Source organism: Hirsutella rhossiliensis (genome assembly GCF_020360975.1).
Source record: "Hirsutella rhossiliensis strain HR02 chromosome Unknown scaffold00002, whole genome shotgun sequence".
In the NCBI taxonomy this organism is placed as follows: Eukaryota; Fungi; Ascomycota; class Sordariomycetes; order Hypocreales; family Ophiocordycipitaceae; genus Hirsutella; species Hirsutella rhossiliensis.
The window spans coordinates 132,944-151,399 of record NW_025408668.1 but is presented as its reverse complement, the minus strand read 5'-3'; the positions used below and the strand labels follow the sequence as shown (position 1 = coordinate 151,399).

General features: G+C 42.3%; 4 protein-coding genes across 4 annotated transcripts; 2 read left to right on the top strand and 2 right to left on the bottom strand.

Moving 5' to 3' along the window:
- Positions 1-678: 678 nt before the first annotated feature.
- Positions 679-1,172, bottom strand: HRG_01575 (6-O-methylguanine DNA methyltransferase, DNA binding domain-containing protein; the record flags this gene model as incomplete). Its single annotated transcript, XM_044860046.1, has 2 exons — positions 679-980; positions 1,058-1,172. 2 exons carry the CDS (start codon positions 1,170-1,172, stop codon positions 679-681), a joined length of 417 nt encoding a protein of 138 aa, XP_044723679.1.
- A 2,104-nt stretch (positions 1,173-3,276) lies between these two features.
- HRG_01574 (enoyl-(Acyl carrier protein) reductase domain-containing protein) lies at positions 3,277-4,065 on the top strand (the record flags this gene model as incomplete). Its single annotated transcript, XM_044860045.1, has 1 exon — positions 3,277-4,065. One exon carries the CDS (start codon positions 3,277-3,279, stop codon positions 4,063-4,065), a length of 789 nt encoding a protein of 262 aa, XP_044723678.1.
- Positions 4,066-5,694: 1,629 nt separating this feature from the next.
- On the bottom strand, positions 5,695-7,008 carry HRG_01573 (MFS transporter; the record flags this gene model as incomplete). Its single annotated transcript, XM_044860044.1, has 4 exons — positions 5,695-6,306; positions 6,360-6,587; positions 6,646-6,750; positions 6,823-7,008. The coding sequence occupies 4 exons, from the start codon at positions 7,006-7,008 to the stop codon at positions 5,695-5,697; spliced, it is 1,131 nt and encodes a 376-aa protein (XP_044723677.1).
- Positions 7,009-7,591: 583 nt separating this feature from the next.
- On the top strand, positions 7,592-9,544 carry HRG_01572 (amino acid permease domain-containing protein; the record flags this gene model as incomplete). Its single annotated transcript, XM_044860043.1, has 6 exons — positions 7,592-7,810; positions 7,873-7,943; positions 8,017-8,213; positions 8,271-8,651; positions 8,701-9,050; positions 9,104-9,544. The coding sequence occupies 6 exons, from the start codon at positions 7,592-7,594 to the stop codon at positions 9,542-9,544; spliced, it is 1,659 nt and encodes a 552-aa protein (XP_044723676.1).
- Positions 9,545-18,456: the final 8,912 nt, after the last annotated feature.

Sequence of the window (18,456 nt, the reverse complement as noted above, 5' to 3'; positions counted from 1 at the left end):
TCGAAGACGGCCTTGGGTGTTTGAATGGCTTGTTTGTGCCCTGTTGCTTGGGACGTTCGGTGGAAGGGGGGTGGTTGCCTGCATGTTGCCACGGCCGAAAGCATGTTTCGAATTCGGGTCGAGGTCTGTAAACCAAAGCCCTGACGAAGTTGATATTCAAAGCGCCCGCTGGGAGTCTGGGCGTCTGGGCGTCAAGGATCCGCGGGATGATGGTTTCATTACTTGAGCCTTTTCTCCCTCAAACTGGACAATACCACTTTATATGCACCCTCCGCGACAAGGCCGGGCCACCTGGAGAGGACTGCTTGACAGGAACCGGAACTCTATTTGCTTCTTAGCAGACTTGAAAGGGCAGTCTTGGGTGCGTGCGTGCGTTTTGTTATTTGGCGTGGAACGAGTGTCGTGAGACCCTGCGGACGGCACAAAGCGCCAGCGACTGGCGAGCCTGATGGGGCGGAAGATTGCTTGGCCTCGACTTGAATGGCGAGGCTTGTTGGTCGGGCCCGGCTGCGTCGTGATGGAGCTGTGCGCGAGACGGTAGGGCGAGGCGTGTGTAGGCTGTATATAGTGTATGAAGTATGAGTTGAGAGCGTGCAGCGGGCATTCGCGTTCCAGTCATTGTGGCATTTTGTATCCGTACATGTGTCGAGACGACACTTGTTTGGTCGTAGATTGCGTTTAATTCTCGTCAGGACCTTGCTCGTCTTGGTCATCTTGGGCTTCGGACGGCAAAAGCCTGGGGAACCAGCCGTGGCGGGCTAGGTCGACGATGAGCTCTCCCAGGGCACTCGTGGCGACGTCGACGCCCTCTTCGCGCAGGGCGGCGGCCTGGTTCTGAGCGCCCGACGGTTGGGACCTCGGGGAGATGATGCCCTTGGAGTTGATGACGCGCTGCCAAGGTACGTTTTGGCTGTTGAAGCGGACGGCCGGGTCCGAGGGGAGATGCTTCATGCAGAGGCCGACCTGACGAGGGCGCCGGGCTTTGACTCGGTGTTAGATTCTCTCTCCTTCTTCCCCTGTTTGTTTGTGAATCCCCTGTCCGAGGAAGGGGGCTTACGGGTACCGACGAGCATGGCAATGTGTCCGTAAGACGACACCTTTCCGTAGGGAATCTCCTGCACGGCCGCGTAGACGGCGTGGAAAAAGGCCTCGGCCTCGTCGGAGCGGGGCATGGCGTGCGCGAGCGACGGTTCGCAGACTGAATACCGCGGTATTGGGTGTCTAGGCCACAGGGACGAAGGCGAGCTGAGTGGCCAAGTCGTCTTGGGAGAGAATGGGAGACAATAAGGAGGGGCAAGATTGAACAAGGCGTGGACGGAATCGTCAATCACGGCGTGTGCACGTGGTTCAGGGTAAGTGCCGAGTGCTCTGGATCACCACCTCCGCCTTGGCCGGCGCCCGATCGGCGGAAAGACGGCCTCCGCGACCTGCCGTACGCGACTGTCATTTAGAACAATGCCCCAAGGTGGTGAAATGGCGTGCCGTAGACAGCAAAAAATGCGATACCGAGGAAAGTAAGATTTCCGGCCCTTGAACAATGCTTTCCCGGCCATTTGCAGCAGGTCGCATGTAGCCTTTTATGCAACCCCGGCTCGCTTCCTTGCACAGGTTTGAAAGAGCTCAAGTCTCGCACGACCTTGGTCTCTAGATTTGAAAGCCGAAGAGTCATTCAAGAGAAGATGCAAGCGGGGGAGTTTAACGTACGCGGCCCCCCGACGCCGGCACCTTTCCCATCTTTTACGGATGGCTGCTGGAGCCTGGCTGTCAGCTTGACCGTCAATGTTCCCAGCCATCACGGCCACAGGAAGCTCATCCGCTCGGAGCCGAAGAACAGGCTAGTATTAGACTGGGTTGCACTTCTGTCGCTCTCCAACTGGCCAGCGTCGTGAATAGCATCATCGACTACATTGGGGAGGTCGGCTTGTCCACGTACTCAGCATCATGGCTCTGTACAAGCTTTCTCTCTTTCCCTAGCCCCCTCTCTCGCCCTCGGTTATTTAGACGTAAGACAAGCAGTTCTCCGTGAGAGTTTTACTCCATGGCTATGACTTGCTGGTCGAGGTGACGAACCACATCTCTTGGACTGTGGTGAAGCGTGCTAGAGCCAGAGGTAGGGATTAGGTGCAACATATGCCTTCCACCGTGAGATCCATGAGCAACCGATTGCTGAGATGTGTGGAATACTCGCCTACCTACCTAGATTCTCTATACTCCGTAGCATGGAACCGCTTGCACCATTGCAGATAGTGTTAGGGTTATTGGACGTGACTGTTCAAGATGGCCGCACTTTCGACGTGATCTTGTGTATGCCCATTAGGAGCGCAGCATGTAGATCTGGTGATTCTTCGAATAGCGATGTTGTCGGAAGACCAGGAGATCCAGTAGGGAGAGGCTACTTTAAAGGCAATGGCCTGAGAGGCTCGCCATGAACTGAGAGCCACGGCCAGCTTCCAGCCAGGGGAGCTGGTGTTGCTGTGCAAGAAGACAATTACAGGAGGGGAGTCAGGGGACTGTTCTATGTCCAGCGCTACGTGGGCAGGGCATTATTTTGATTGAGGAACTTAGACGGCACTGCATCAGTAGCTAAACTTCTACGAGGACACACTAAAGCTAGTTGTGCCGAGAAATGGTCGTCTTTGCACTGGTGGAGAACCAGTGCTGCAGCTAATACAATCCTCGAGGCCATCGTGGAGACGCCTGTGATGTTGCAGCGGAGCGGGGCGGCCTGAGGCATCAATGAATGGCCTTTCGGCTGGCAGACGGTTGCTGGGCAGCCACCAGGAAACACCCTGCACGAGCAAGCAGCTCCCTGAATTTTCCGACTTTGGCTCCTTCATTCTTTCACTCTCACTGACTGCTTACGACTGGTTGTCAACTAGTTGTCCCTCCGTCACCTGCTCTCCCCCCTCTTTTAGTCAGTGGGCGCGGCACGTCACATGCGACGGATGAATGGCTGCGTGTTCGGCGTACCAGGTTTCTTTGCACCGGCACGGATAATCGGGATTGAGGGGGAGCGGGGGCATCGATCTTGGAATGGGCCCGGTTCCTTGGAAGATGGTTGGGATCTACGCCTTTTGGCCTGCTCCTCGCTGTCTGTTTTTCTTGTGACTAAATGCCGATCTCCTGATACGTGTACGGGAAGACGAGCAGCGTCAACCTTGAGACTCAAGGCATCCTCTATTTTTACCATATCAAGGCCCTGGACGAATGACAGGGTCCATGTCCCCTGACCAGCAGCTAGAAACAGGGCCCGGGCAGAGTCTACCCGTGGCCGGCATGGATCAGTCGGCCATCTACCCAAGCCTCCGTGGCAAGACAGTCTTGATCTCGGGTGGCGCCGAGGGCATCGGCGCCTCAGCCGTGGAGCTCTTCTGCAGACAGGGCTCCAGCGTCGTCTTCCTCGACTACGCCGCCGGCCCGGCCGGACAGCTGTGCGACAAGATGACCCGCGTCGACGGCGCCACGCAGCCGACCTTTATGTACTGCGACGTAACCAACATCGACCAGCTCAGGCAGTGCGCCCAAAGCACGCTGGAGCTATTTGGACGCGTCGACGTGCTCATCAACAACGCCGGGGCGGCCGGGTCCGAGTCGCGGGTACCAACGTCTCAAGTGACGCCCGAGTCGTTCGAGGCCGACATCAACGTCAACCTGAGGCACCAAGTCTTCCTGACTCAGGCGATTGCACCGTCAATGCAGAGCCGGGGCGCAGGCTCCATCATCAACATGGGCTCCATCACTTGGCGGATTCCCGCGACGGGCCTGCCCATCTACACCACGGCCAAGGCCGCCGTCGTGGGTCTCACCCGCACGCATGCCAGGGAGTTTGGCCAACGCGGCGTCCGGGTCAATAGCATCATGCCCGGCGCCATTGCCACGCAGAGGCAGATCGACACGGTGCTGACCGACGAGTACAGGGCCCAGTGCTTGGCTGCGCAGGCGCTCAAGCGGGTCCTGATGCCCGTCGAGGTGGCGAGGTTGATGCTGTTCCTCGCCTCAGACGATGCCAGCGCAATCACGGGTGGCAGCTATGTAGTTGACGGAGGCTGGGTCGGCGATACCTGATGATGGCTCCCCGATTGGACCCCCCCCCTTCTCTTCCCCGACGATTTTCGCCCTTTTTTTCGAGGGAGCCGCTTGTTTTTGTTTGCAGCATCTATCCACACTGCAGGAAGATTCAAGAGTCGCCTCGGATAATTTTGCAAAATACCTCATAGTGCTGTCTTTACTCCTGAGCAGAGTTCCTTGGCCGCGTCGCCGCGCAGGCCCGCCTGAAACGGGGACAATAGGGATGAACCCAGGAATTGTGTGGCCGACAGATAAAGGATCATCCACCCAGCTAGGCGGAATCAGAACTAGCTCCTGCAAATCACGCATGACGGCTTACAGGGGATCCTCGTTCTTACTACTCCGTAAAAACGCCCCTCTCTGTGCCTTGCTCTAACTTACCTCCCTGTTATCTGTAGAGTTGTCTAATATCCGGCCTGTATGTACATACGACGTACTCGCATTGGCCACCTCTTCCTTGAAAGCATGCAAAGCGAAACGTAATATCGTTCTCTGCTTGGTGCAGCATATCCCGCCCTCCCCTTGCCCCTCTTGACCAACAGCGTCAGGATGCAAGGATGGTGTGTTGGGGATTCAGTTAATCAGTCGGTGGGACCACCGGGCCTTGCTGCTACTAAACACGGGAAGAAGGATCGGGAGGGCGGAACCCGCGTAACTCGGTATAGAACAGCACCGGGCAGTTTGAGTCAAGACGTGCTCCGGCTACGGGACAATGTTCGCCGAGAGTCAGCCGAGAGACTACAACGGGTTAAGGAAAGCCGGTAAGCCGGTTGAGTGCAACAGATCGACTCGCATCTTACACGGAGACAGAAACTCTAAAGACAAACTTTAATTTGAACGGGTCGGCCGTGCCGATAGATTCTCACTTATGTACTGTATGCATGGAAATGCCTCCCATAAGAGCGCCAGCCTCGGAAAGCGAGAGCCAGTACGTTGCCCGAGTGCTAATGTGCCCCTGCAAACGCAAATTTGCTGACGATGTGCGGACTGGCTTTTGTGACTCTGGATCAAGATGAAGCAATGAGACGTGTGTACAAATATATATCTCAATCGTAGTTGAAGTGTGAGGGGGGCACGGGGGTGGCAATCAACTTCTACTTCTACAACTACCATACATATGCTCCTCAGCGCAATATACTCTCGTCAAGGTCCACCTAGGCTGCGGCCATTTGCTTTTTCTCGGTATCCAGACTGCCAGTCCAGGCTCCACACGAGATGCAAAGAACTGCCTGCCTTGGTCCACTATGGAGCCCAGCGAATGTCCAGACTTTGTCCAAAAAGTTGCGACGGTTCACAAGGTGGCTTGCACTTAGTGCTGTGTCAGTCGAGCCAACGGGATTCTGCCGCAAGAGAATCGGCCGGGAACTGGTAGCCAAAAGGCCGCTTCTGAGCAGAACTGGTTGGAGAGATGTGCATGGCATTAGGTCGAACGGGGCCGAGGCGCCAAGTTTTTTTGCTGCCCGACTTGGTGACCAGCCATCAATGGAGCCATAGGATAGGTACTCGAGTACGGATAGCCTAGATGCAGCCAAGGCCTATTATTATGTTATTTTGGAGTGCCGGAGAGAAATACCGAGCCCAGTATGTATGCTACATGATCTTCTCGCCGGTCCAGCACGGCTCCCTTTACTCGCGTGACTCGTATCGGATTTCCCACTTTTGTGTCTTCCATATGATGGCCTTGTCGCTGCCAAAGCTGTCGGTGCTCCTCCGCGTCTCGCTAGGAGAGGGATCTTGGCCGTCGGCCGTCGCCTCGCTGGTGATTTCGGCCGTGGGATCCGGCCGTAGCTTTGTAGGTGCATGTTGCTTGTTGACGGACCGTCCCTCGTCACATGTTCCGCTTAGAGATTGCAGCACGTATCCACTGTGGGACTGGCTGCCAGTCCCGAGCTCTGTCGGGATCTTGGTCGTGGCGCCGAGGCCACTGTCAAAGGCCTGCAAGAACTGCCTGAAGCAGGGGAATGTGGCGGCCATGATGGAGAGGTGCACAACGACCTGGGTGCTGATGGCCGCGTTGGTCGTGTCGAATGTCGCGTCGCTCCCGGATACGCGGGCGCGGAGAAAGTCAAGGCGAAAGGCAATCGGGATGACGATGAGGAGCTGAGCGGAAAAAGCGCAGACGACCATGACCTTTGTCTTGGTGGCCATGGAGAGGTTCCAGACCAGGACGACGGCCATGCTGGAGATGAGAACCTCGATGAGGACGCTAAAGGCTTCGATGGCGACCCATCGAGTGAACTGCGGACGAGTCAGCATGCTTGCCCGCGAGCACGGCGGACGAGGAGTCGTACAAAGGACGGACAACGCGAGAGGTCCTGCGTGTTCCACGGTCGGGGCCCGGGGCATTGGAAGCCCAGGACGAAGAGGGCCGTGATGGCCCACGCAATGGCGAGGCAGCTGATGGCGTGGCTGGCGATGCGCGAGTGCGTGTAGCGGGTGAGGCGCGCCATGAGCAGGGACATGGAGCACTTTGCGCTGCATATGGCGATGATGTAGACGAGGTTGGCTGTGTAGTTGTACTGAGGGTCCCGTTCAGCACGACGACACTTGCACCGTGGCGCGTGGGGATGGAGGCACCTTCATGGCCGTGTCGAGCTGGTCAGGGGACAGCAACTCTTGCCGCTTGCCCAGGCCGTAGTGTACCGCAGTCAGTGTCAAAGACGTTTGACAGATGCCGGCGACCTGAGACAGATGGATCATGAGCGGTCAGTCAACGTGACTGTCGTCCCCAAACGCCTGCTTGCACATACTTACGGTTCCGAAAGAGGCCGCCGCGTCGTCTGGTCCAAAGGGGCCGTTGAGATGGAGCCTGATGTATAGCCTGATAGCCAAGACGAGGACGGACCATGTGACGCCCAGGACGGCGGCAATGACAATGTATGCTCCATGGTCGCTGGTGGTGACCACCATGTTGCCGGCCGAGATGGGAGTGAAGGACATGGCGTTAGAGGAGCACTGTGGGCTGGCCGGCTCTCCAGGACGGTCGGGGCACGCTGTCAAAGGAAACCCGGCTCGGTGGGAAATCAAGGGGGACAGGAAAACGAGAGGAAGCATACAAATTGGCGGGCCGCTATGGGGTATATCATTGTCGGGACTGTAATGTGACGACGACACGACCCAAGGTTGAAACGCTCCTGAGCTTGCATCGTCAGTTTCCACTCAACGCGGCAACCAGCTCCGGGCTGGGGCAACAGGATTTAAGCTTCACCGAGAAAAGCAGACCAAACGGCCAGCGTTTCATCGCGCCGGCCAAGGGTCCCGCTGCATGTATGCAAGCCCCGGTTTTCCCTCGGGCTCCTTCTCATGGCCCCGCTCCGGCCCAGGCTCTTGGCCTCATTTTGCATGCTAGATAGAGTTTGCTCAAGGCCCTATTTCCAATGTACATTACAATATCCCCTCTCTTCGCTGCTGGACAATCTTCAAACGGCTGCTTTGGTTTAAGGTTGCGTCGCCCTGTATTTCCCTCCCCATCCGCTCGTCGTCTCTCTCTCCCTCGCCAACTTGGCTGCTCCTCCGTGTCGATATGGCGGCCCCCAAGGCTTTCGACGGCCTTGAGATGACCAGCATGGGCCGGAACCGGCCGGAGAAGCTCGCCCAAGACTCAACGGGCGAGGTCGAGACGGGCCCGGCATGGGAGCTCTCGCCCCGCGGCTCGGGAGACTTGGCTGAAGACCTCCGCGACGGCTACACGGCCAACGACCGGCGCGACATGCAGCGCATGGGCAAGAAGCAAGAATTCCGAGTGCGCATCTACCTACCAGTACTCACATTTGCCGCGCCAGCTCTTGACTGACGGCACCCCAGAGAAACTTTCGTCTCATCTCGACGATTGGCTTCACGACGTGTGTTATGGGGACTTGGGAGATCTTACTTGCGTGAGTGGTCACTATGCCTCTTTGTCGTTTGACTATCAACACGCACTTGCTCACCACACCCATGACGACGCAGATCCAATACACAAGGCCTCACCGCCGGTGGCCTGTCGGGCCTGTTCTGGTCACTATGCTGGTCCTACACGGGCCAATTCTTCATCGTCCTCTCGCTGGCCGACATGGCCTCAATGGCTCCTACGGCGGGGGGGCAGTACCACTGGGTCTCGGAGTTTGCACCGCCTCAATACCAAAAGATCCTAAGCTACCTTTCCGGTATGTCGCATGCGTATAGATAGTTCATTTCTCGATTGACTTCTGACTGAGCCTCAGGCTGGTTGTCGGCTGTATCCTGGCAGAGCATCGTCGCGCTCGATGCGTTCCTCATCGGCAACATCATCCAGGGTCTCATTACGCTCAATGACGTCTCGTATACTCCCGAAAGGTGGCAAGGAACGCTACTCGTCTTTGCCTCAGTCATTGGCATCTCGCTTTTCAACGTCTTTGCCGCCAAGCATCTCCCGCTAGCCGAGGGAATCTTTGTGACGATCCACATCTTCGCCTTCTTCCCCGTCATCATCACGTTACTGGTGCTCGCCCCGAAGCAGTCGGCAAGTGCCGTATTTACGCAGTTTACGGATAACGGGGCGGGATGGCCCTCGATTGCCTTGACCGTCATGGTGGGCCAGGTCTCGAGCATGTTTGTCGTTCTCGGTATGCGCCCTTGACTGAGGGCTCGTGTGGTGGCTGACTCTTGGCACAGGCTCTGATTCGGTTGCGCACATGTCCGAGGAGATCAAGGACGCCAGCATCATTGTTCCCAAGAGCATGATCTGGTCCTTTCTCATCAACCTGCCCTTTTCGTTCGGTCTTCTGCTCACTTATCTGTTCTGCATCGGAGACGTTGCCGAGGCCCTGGCCTCTCCCACGGGCTATCCGTTCATCTACGTCTTTCTAAATGCCACTGGCTCTGTCCGGGCAGCGACGGGCCTCACAATTGTGGTGCTGGCACTGCTCATCATGATTACAATCAGCTCCCTCGCCTCCACGTCGCGCCAGACCTTTGCCTTTGCCCGAGACAACGGACTCCCCTTTTCCAACTGGCTTGGGGCGGTGAGTTGCCCCATGTTGATGGGCACGGCAGCCGGCTCTAACTCGTGGGCCAGGTCCATCCCACATGGCACGTTCCTGTCAACGCGGTTCTCTTCACCTGCGTCTTCTCCATGGCGCTCGCCCTCATCAACATTGGCTCCAACGTTGCCTTTAATGCCATGCTTTCCCTGTCGACGGTGGCGCTCATGGCCACGTATGTAATTACCATCGGGTGCATTACTCTGAAGCGCATTCGCGGAGAGCAGCTCCCGTACTCTCGCTGGAGCCTCGGCCGCTACGGCCTTGGCATTAACATCCTGGCCCTGCTGTACTCTTGCTGGTCATTCTTCTGGAGCTTCTGGCCAAACAGCCACAACATTACGGCGGAGAACTTTAATTGGGCGTGCGTGCTGTTCCTCGGGTTGATGAGCCTGTCGGCAGTCCTGTACTTTTGTCAGGCAAGGCACGTTTACGAGGGCCCGGTGGTCAAGGTGGAAGGACACAAGTCAAGCTGAAAAAGTGATGGCTGGAAACGGGGTGTGTCAAAGGGATTACTGATTACACATAGTGTCAAAAAGATGATACCGAGATGAACATACTGGATGCATGGCGTCTTTGCTCGAACCCTTATTGCTGCTAGTTTGCTTTTGAGCTTAGTACTCTGCTCGGAGTGCCATGGCTCAGAAAGAGAGAGCAGTCTATTGGGGCCCGGCCTCTCTATAAAGACTGGAGCCATCTTAACGGAGGTGTGTCTTAAGTTATTAATAGAGTATTGCTATTTATATAATAGCATAAAAGCCAGCCCGTCCCGCCTATTTATTGCAAACAGAGGGCAGGACCGACGCTAGGGGTGCGCAGCTAATTTACTACGTAAACCCTAGGCGCAGCCCTAGCCCTTATTTATAGGGGTCAGCTATATAGGCTATAAGACTAGACCCCTTAGCTAAGGGGGGCCTATATATATAGCTTCCTTTTTATAGTAGCTTTATATCTTTAAGAGCTCTTTATTATAGAGTAAGTAGAGGTATATATATAGGTACCGTCTATAAGATAATATTAATAAGCTATATAGAGCTCTTTTATACGCGGCTAGCCTATATATATATATATAGGATCCGGCCCTTTATATATAACTATATAGCTTAAGCTATAGCCTAAGCCTATAACCTATAATAGTTAAAAACTCTTATATAATACCCTCCCTTTAGTACGGCGTAGCGCTACTTTATTAACGGCTTTTATATAATTATTACGGGCTACGCCCGTAGAAGGCTAAGGTTATACTATAGCGACCGCACCGAAGTCGGGCCGAAGTAGACCTACGTATAGGCAGAGCTCGACCCGAACTTAGGCCGAATAGCACCCGAATATAGGTCGAGCTAGGGACTAAGGAAGATAGATAACCGTCGCGACTAAGATAGAGTTTTCCTTCTTTCTCCTTAGCTTTAGATAAATAATTATTTAGCCCTATACTACTATACGAAGTATATACCGGCCCTTAATATATATAAAGCTCTTTTTAGATAAGGCTATAAAGCCTAGAGAGAGATTAGACTAAAAGGATATAATATAGATATCCCGATAACCTAGAGGAGGGAGAATAGGCCTAAGGATAGTAGGGAGCAGTAATAGGAGGGCTAGATACCTAGCTAATAATAGAGTAAGCGATACTCTCGCTATAGGTAAGAGAGGTAGAGATAGGTATTAAGTAATATAAAGCTAACTATAGATATATATTACGACTACGGTTAGCGGGCTATAGGAGAGCCAGCTACGTTTATATAATAAGGCGGCTCGGAATAATAGTTAGGACGAGAAGTTACTTAGGCTTAGCTTACCTAGAGCGTATATAAGCTAAGTAAGCCTTATATAGATAGATTACTACTTAGGAGTATAGCTTATAAGTAAGCTATAGTAAGCTATAAAGGGGATTACGGCTAGGACTATAATCTAAGGATAGTCTCTATAGGTATATATAGCTACCTACTTTTACTCCTTTAGATAGATAGCTCTTTAGCTTTTAATATAGATCTTTATTACGATTCTATCTTTAATTCTAATTACTTAGTTATAGTCTATAGTCTATAACCTTTAACTTATTACTAATATAATATACTTATTATTACTTAGACTACGCCCTATTATATCTATTAATATAAACCCCTCGATAGGTTTATCCCTTAAGAATAATACTAGTCGTTATACGTTAAAAGCTCTTATTTAGTATAATACTACGTTACTTTAAGTAATATCGTAACTATTAATATACTTATATAGTAAGCTAGATTAACTAACTCTAGAGCTACTATATCGCCTTAGGATATAATACGCGAGATTATTACCCTTCGATATAAGGTATAGTTACTTAGGAATAAAAGAGGTAATAAATAAGTTAGGGACCTTAGAAAAGTAATTAAACTAAAATAGCTAGGACTATTTAATAGTACTTATAGTATACTTCGAGACTTTCTTACTTAACTTAAGGCCTACTATCGGTTTTACCTTATTAAACTCTTAGACCTAGTTAAAAAGGTACTTTATATAGGAAATTATTTATCTAGAACGGTACTCGCTTAGTTTAGACCTATTATAAGGGATTTTCTTAATAACTAACTAGCGCGATAAGATAATAAGATAGATAAAGTCTTTATTAGTTTCTAAGGATTTAAAGAAGCTATTATAAAGGTATTTAGAATAACTAACGAGGAATAAGAAGCTAAATAGAAACTTTAAGAACTTTAATAAAGGATCTTAGTATTAGATTATACTATAAAGTTCTATTAAGTTACCTTAAAGCTTAATTAGGATAATAAACCTTTTATATTACGATTCTATAATAGGCTTAAAGAAGAAGTTAAGGACGAGCTCTATAAGGAAAATCGACCTAATAACCTCTTAGACTATATTACTATAGTAGTATAAATCGACGATAAGTAGTATACGTAATACTAAGAAAAGAAATAAGGAAGAGGAAACTAGAACCCTTTTTATAAAAATAACTTTAATTAACGCGCTAACTATAAAAAAAAGCGCGAAACTCCTATTACTTATACCTATATAACTAACCTAAGTAAGATAGATTTAGATATAATATAGAAAAGTAAAAGAAAGTATTTTAACTATAGGAAACTTAGATATTACTTTAAAGAATATAGATAACCTTATAAGGAGAAGAAAACTTACTAAGTACTAGCCTTAGAAGGTAAGAAATACTTAAACGATATTAATAGATAGGAACTAAAGTATAAACTCCTTAGTTAGACTATATACTATAACGATAAATATATAATATACTTAAGCGATAAGAATAATATTAAATAGTTCTTAAAGCTATTAAAGAAGACCCTTATAATAATATAATAAAGGGATCCTAAAATATAAAAATAAGTTAAGTTTATAAAATTAAAATACCCCTATCTTAAAGGAGTCTCTTAAGACTAGATTAAGAAGAATAGTAAACGATTCTAAGAGGATATATAAAATAAAAATCGATAATAATAATAGGTAGTCTATAAATAATATAATAAAGAAGATATAAATATAGCCCTTATACTTATAAAACTTAGATAATAACTTAAAGAGGAATAACGAAGTATCGACGATATAAGCTTTAAAGAATAAGAAATACCTAGAGAAATAAAAGATAAGAACGAACTTATACTACTACCCTTGCTACTAAGGGAAAATACTACGATTAGAGAACACGCTTTATACTTTAAAGAATTTAAAGAAATACTTAAAATTAGAACCTAATAAATACCTTAAATTCTTATAGAAAACTAATAAGCTATATTAATTCGATATTAACCGGTATTATATAAAGGAGACTATACTATAGCTATTACTATAGTCGATACCCTTATAGCTCTATAATAAGAATAGTAACTATAAGGAGAATTTAAAGATAATTTATAAATACTACTTACTTATAAGTACTATAAGTATATCTTATAGATATTATACGTTTACCTAGATTATATAATATACTTTTAGATAAAGATATAATATAACGCCTTCTTAGTTAGGTTTAAAGGATAAGTACTTTCGAAACCTTACTTAAATATAGAACTAAACTACTAGAAAATTAATTAACGCTACTTAAACGACTAAGTTATATTATTAGAACCTAATTATAGTACGCTACTTAAATACTACGATAATTATAGTTTATTAACGAGATATCTTTTAAAGATATATAAAATCTATAAATACGCTAAAATAAAGGAATAGTATAACGCTACTCGCTTTAAGGTATCTAAACTATTAATCTTTTAAAGACTTATATAATAAATAAAATATAATAAAGAAGATTATAATAAATACGTATACTTAAACTATAGAGTTTATAAATATAAAAAAGTATAAGTATAGTATAAATAATATAATAGTATATTAAAAGATTATTAGTAATATATATAAAGGCTATAAGCTATATTTAACTAAGGAAGAATCGATATAAAAGTACTATATAAAAAATAGAAAGACGCTAAATAAAAACTTAACCTTTAGTACGAAAATAAATAGAATTATAAAGTATAGTATATAATTAACTATAAAGTAGTATAATATAAACGATATAGTATTAAGAAATAAGAAATCTTTAATTAGCTATAAGAAATTAGTCTCCTAAGCCCCGATATAATACTATATAACGAAAATATAAAGAAATAATATTAATAATAAATTAAAGAAGAATACCTAAATAAAATAAATAAGGACTAAGTAAAAAACAAGGTATACTATCTATAAAAGGGCTATAGACTAGCACGATATAATAAGATCTAAGGACCTTATATATAGTAATAGTAAGCTATAGCGACTAAATAGTATTAAATATTTAAATCGTAGGATATTACGTATATATACTTTTAAACTATAGCGCGATAGGTAATTACGTTTTACCTAAAGTTATTAATTATTACCGACTTATATAGAGATATAAGAAAGATTTATATAAACTTACGAATATTAAAGGAGAGGCCTTTAACTATAATAACGGAATTATTAATATAGAGATTAATTACCTTAATATTAATATCTAGGGCTATAATAAATAAGTTAACTTTAATATTATAGATATTAAAGAATACGACCTTATATTAAGACTTCTATAGCTATAGGAGAGTAACCTACTAATTAACTAGAAAACTAGCTAGCTATATTAGAATAAAGATATAAGTTTCTAAGACTAGTAGATTTAAGAGAAAGTAAAATTTTATAATAATTTAGCTACTAAATAAGATGAAAGTGATAACCGTTTAAGTAAATTATTATAGGCTTTAGCAATATAAATAAAAATAGTAACTAAACCGGCGGATATAATAAAATCGACTAATAAGACCTATATACTAACTAATATAGCTATATAACCTAGTATTTAATATAAATAAAATAAAGGATATAATATAAAGATCTAAAGAGTTATTACTACTTTAAGGAAAGACCTTAAATAAATTAATAAAGAGCTTAAGTTAAGAGAAACTAGCTCTTAAAAAAAGAATAAAGCCTATAAGATAGAATAAAGAATATCCCCTAAGAATACTAGAAATATAATAAACTCTTTAAGAAAGAACTTAAGATAGGGTTACTTAAATATAGCTAATAGGACTATAAAATTTATCTTAAGGATAGAATAACGCCGACGTTCTATAAGATCTATAACTTAAATAAAAAATAACTATAAACGCTATATAACTACTTTAATAAGAATCTACGAAAAAGATATATATAAATATTAATATCTAAAGTAAGCTATTTAGTTATATTTATTTTAAAGAAAATTAGTAAGCTATAATTAGTTATTAACTATAAACGCTTAAATAATATTATAATAAAGGACTAAATACTATTACCGCTTATATTAGAACTATAAGATTAACTATATAGTAAAAAGTAGTTTATAGCCCTTAACCTTAAAGGCGCTTATAACTTAATACGTATAAAAAAGGGGTATAAATAAATAATAGCCTTTAGAACGAAATTTAGACTATTTAAATATCTAGTAATACTATTTAGACTTATAAATATACTAGCTACCTTTTAATAGATAATTAATAATATCCTATACGAATACTTAAATATCTTTATAGTAGTATACCTAGATAATATCCTAATCTTCTTAAATACCCTAGAAGAATATAAGGAATATATTTATAAGGTACTCCGCGTACTTTAAAATATAAAGTTATTAGTTAAACTAAAGAAAAGTAAGTTCTATATATAAGAAGTAAACTTCCTTAGATATATAGTCTTACTAAGAGAGATATAAATATAATAAGATAAGATTAACTTAGTTAAAGAATAGCTAACGCTAAAGAACGTTAAGGATATATAAAGTTTCCTAGGATTTATAAATTACTACTAACGATTTATTAAAGATTTTAAAAAGATTATAGTACTATTATATAACTTAATAAAGAAAGAAAAAGAATTTATATAAGACGATAAAGCTAACGAAGCTTTTAAATATATTAAAACTATAATTATATAAGAACTAGTCTTAACTACCTTTAATCTAAAACAATAAATTAAACTTAAAACCGATATATTAAACTTTACTTTAAGAGTATAAATCGGATAAAAGGATAATAAAGGAAGACTATAACTAATTATATTCTACTTAAAGAAGCTATATACTATAGAACTTAATTACCCTATCTACGATAAAGAATTCCCTATAATTATTTAAGCTTTTAAAGAATTTCGATACTACCTTCTTAAAAGTAAGTATAAAGTTAAGGTCTATATAGATTATAAGAATATCTTATACTTTATAATAATATAATAGTTAAATAGACAATAAATCTAATAAGCTAAATATTTATTAGAATTTAACTATAAAATAATCTATAAAAAAGGAATAAAAAATAGTCGAGCTAATACCTTTAGTCGACGAAATAACTACGATATAAGGGCACCTATAGTAAAAGGATAGCTCTTAGAAATTAACTAAAATAAGAACTACTAGTAACGATAGCTAAATATAATATTTAAAGTATAACCTAATAACTTAACTTACTAAAAGATCTTAAAATAGATAAAAGAATATAAAGTACTAAACGGATATAATATATAATATTTAGAAGTTCTAATATATAAAAATAAAATCTAGATACTACTAGAATTATAAGATAAAGTTATATAAGATATATATAAATATCTAATATATAGATACTAGGGAATCTAAAGAATAATAAAATAGATTAAATAATAATATAACTTCTTATAGCTTAAAGAAGTAATATAATAAGTTATTAAAGAATATAAACTTTATATATAAAGTAAAGCTAAACGATATAAACTATATAAAGAATTATAACCGCTACTAGTACTAGAGAAACTATAGGATTCGATAGCTTTTAACTATATTATAAAGCTACTACTATTAAAAGAACCTATAACTAATATTAAGTATAATAGTATATTTATTATTACTAATAGATTAATAAAGTATAGATACTTTTTACCGTATAAAGAAGTAAGTAATATAAAAGAGCTAGTATATATATTCTTATAAATAATTATTAGTAATTATAGACTACTAAATAAGATTATCTTTAATAGAGGGAGTATATTTATAGCTAAGTTTTAGTAAGCTCTTATAGTATAATTAGGGACGAAATATAAGCTTAGTATAGCTTATTACCTATAAATAAATAGATAAATAAAATAACTTAATTAAACGCTTAAATAATATTTATAATACTATATTAGCTATAAATAAAACGATTAAGTTAAATAGCTACTAATAGTATAACTAGCTTATAATAGCTTAGTTATAAAAATAACTAAGCTCTTACTAGTATATACTAATTATAGATATAACCTAGAAGTATTTAAGGTTACTCGATAAGGATTATAAGTAGAATAAGCGATATTATAAGTAGATTAGCTATAAAAATTATATAAAGAAATATAATAAGAACTTTAATTTATTAGAGAACGAATATCTACTTACTATAATCGGAAAAGATTATAGGGACTAATCTTTTAAGAGGGAGATATAGTCTACCTTATAAAACGAAATATTAAAATAAAATAACTAAGTAATAAATTAGATTTTAAGAAACTTAGACCGTTTAAAGTTAAGAAAACTATTTTAAAAGTTAACTATAAACTTTCGCTACTAATAATAATACGGATATACCTAATATTTTATATCTTATTATTAAAACTAGCGCTATAAAACGCTAAACTATAGGAAAAAATCGAAGTTAACGACGATTAAGAATATAAAGTAAAATAAATACTAGATATAAGAAAATAAAGTTAGTAATAAGAATACCTTATTAAGTAAAAGGGATATAGACTAGAGGAAAATACCTAGGAACTACTTAAGTACTTAACCTACTATAGTTCTCTACTTTAATAGTTTTACTAAGCGAACCCTTACTTAGAAATATAAGGTTACTAAGAATAATATCTTAGTTTAATACGTCTAAGGTATTAAACGATTAAACCTCGCTAATAGTAATAGTTTCCTTATTTAATAAATAAACCGATTTATCTTAAGAAGAACGCGTTATACTATCTTCTTTATTAATAGCTTATATACCCTACTAAAATAACTTACTACCTCGGTCCTTTAAGAAACGCTTCTATTTCCTAATCCGAGCTAAGCGAGCTATTACTTCTTTTAACGCTTCTTTTACTTTCCGTTCGTCTAAATTAATCTTTTACTATTAATTTATAATATAACGAACTAGAAAAAGAAGGAATATTAGCGAAAAAGAATAATAAGGAAGGAAAGGGATAAAATAAATAAGCGGACGCTATATTATACCTATTATAAGAACGGCCTATAAAGGTATATTTAGAATACTAATTAAAACGCTCCCTAACCTTATAAGTTAGGCCTAACCGAAAATAATAGGAGTAAGGTATAATTTTAATACTATAGATCTCGGTCTAGGATACTAGCTCCGATCGTTAACGCGATTTATTAGAATTATAAGAACGGGATTTTTAAATATAACTAAATATACTATTAGTAGTATATCTTAAAAGGATAAAGGAATAAGGAATAATATACTTACGTATAACGCAATAAGGGTATATTTATATACGGCGGCTAAGGTAGTAGGTCTTAAGGGTAAGACTAAAAGGAGGGGAGGCACCCTATTATAACTATAGTCTAGTAAACCGCGGGGACTAGTATATATTACGAGGATATATAATATTGGGAGCAAGGAATATTAAACGGACCGACGGGCTAATTAAGTTTAAAGCGATAGGTTACTCTAGCGCTCTAACGCTTTATAGCTAGGATTATAGGATTGCTCTAGCGCCCTAGCGCTCCTAGGCGACGGGATTACCTAGTGCTCTCGGCAATCTAAGGAAGCTCTTAAGATATATAAGGAAGGAACGGAATACTCCTTTAAATAGATAGCTTAATAGCTTTTAATATATTATAGATCTTTATTATAAT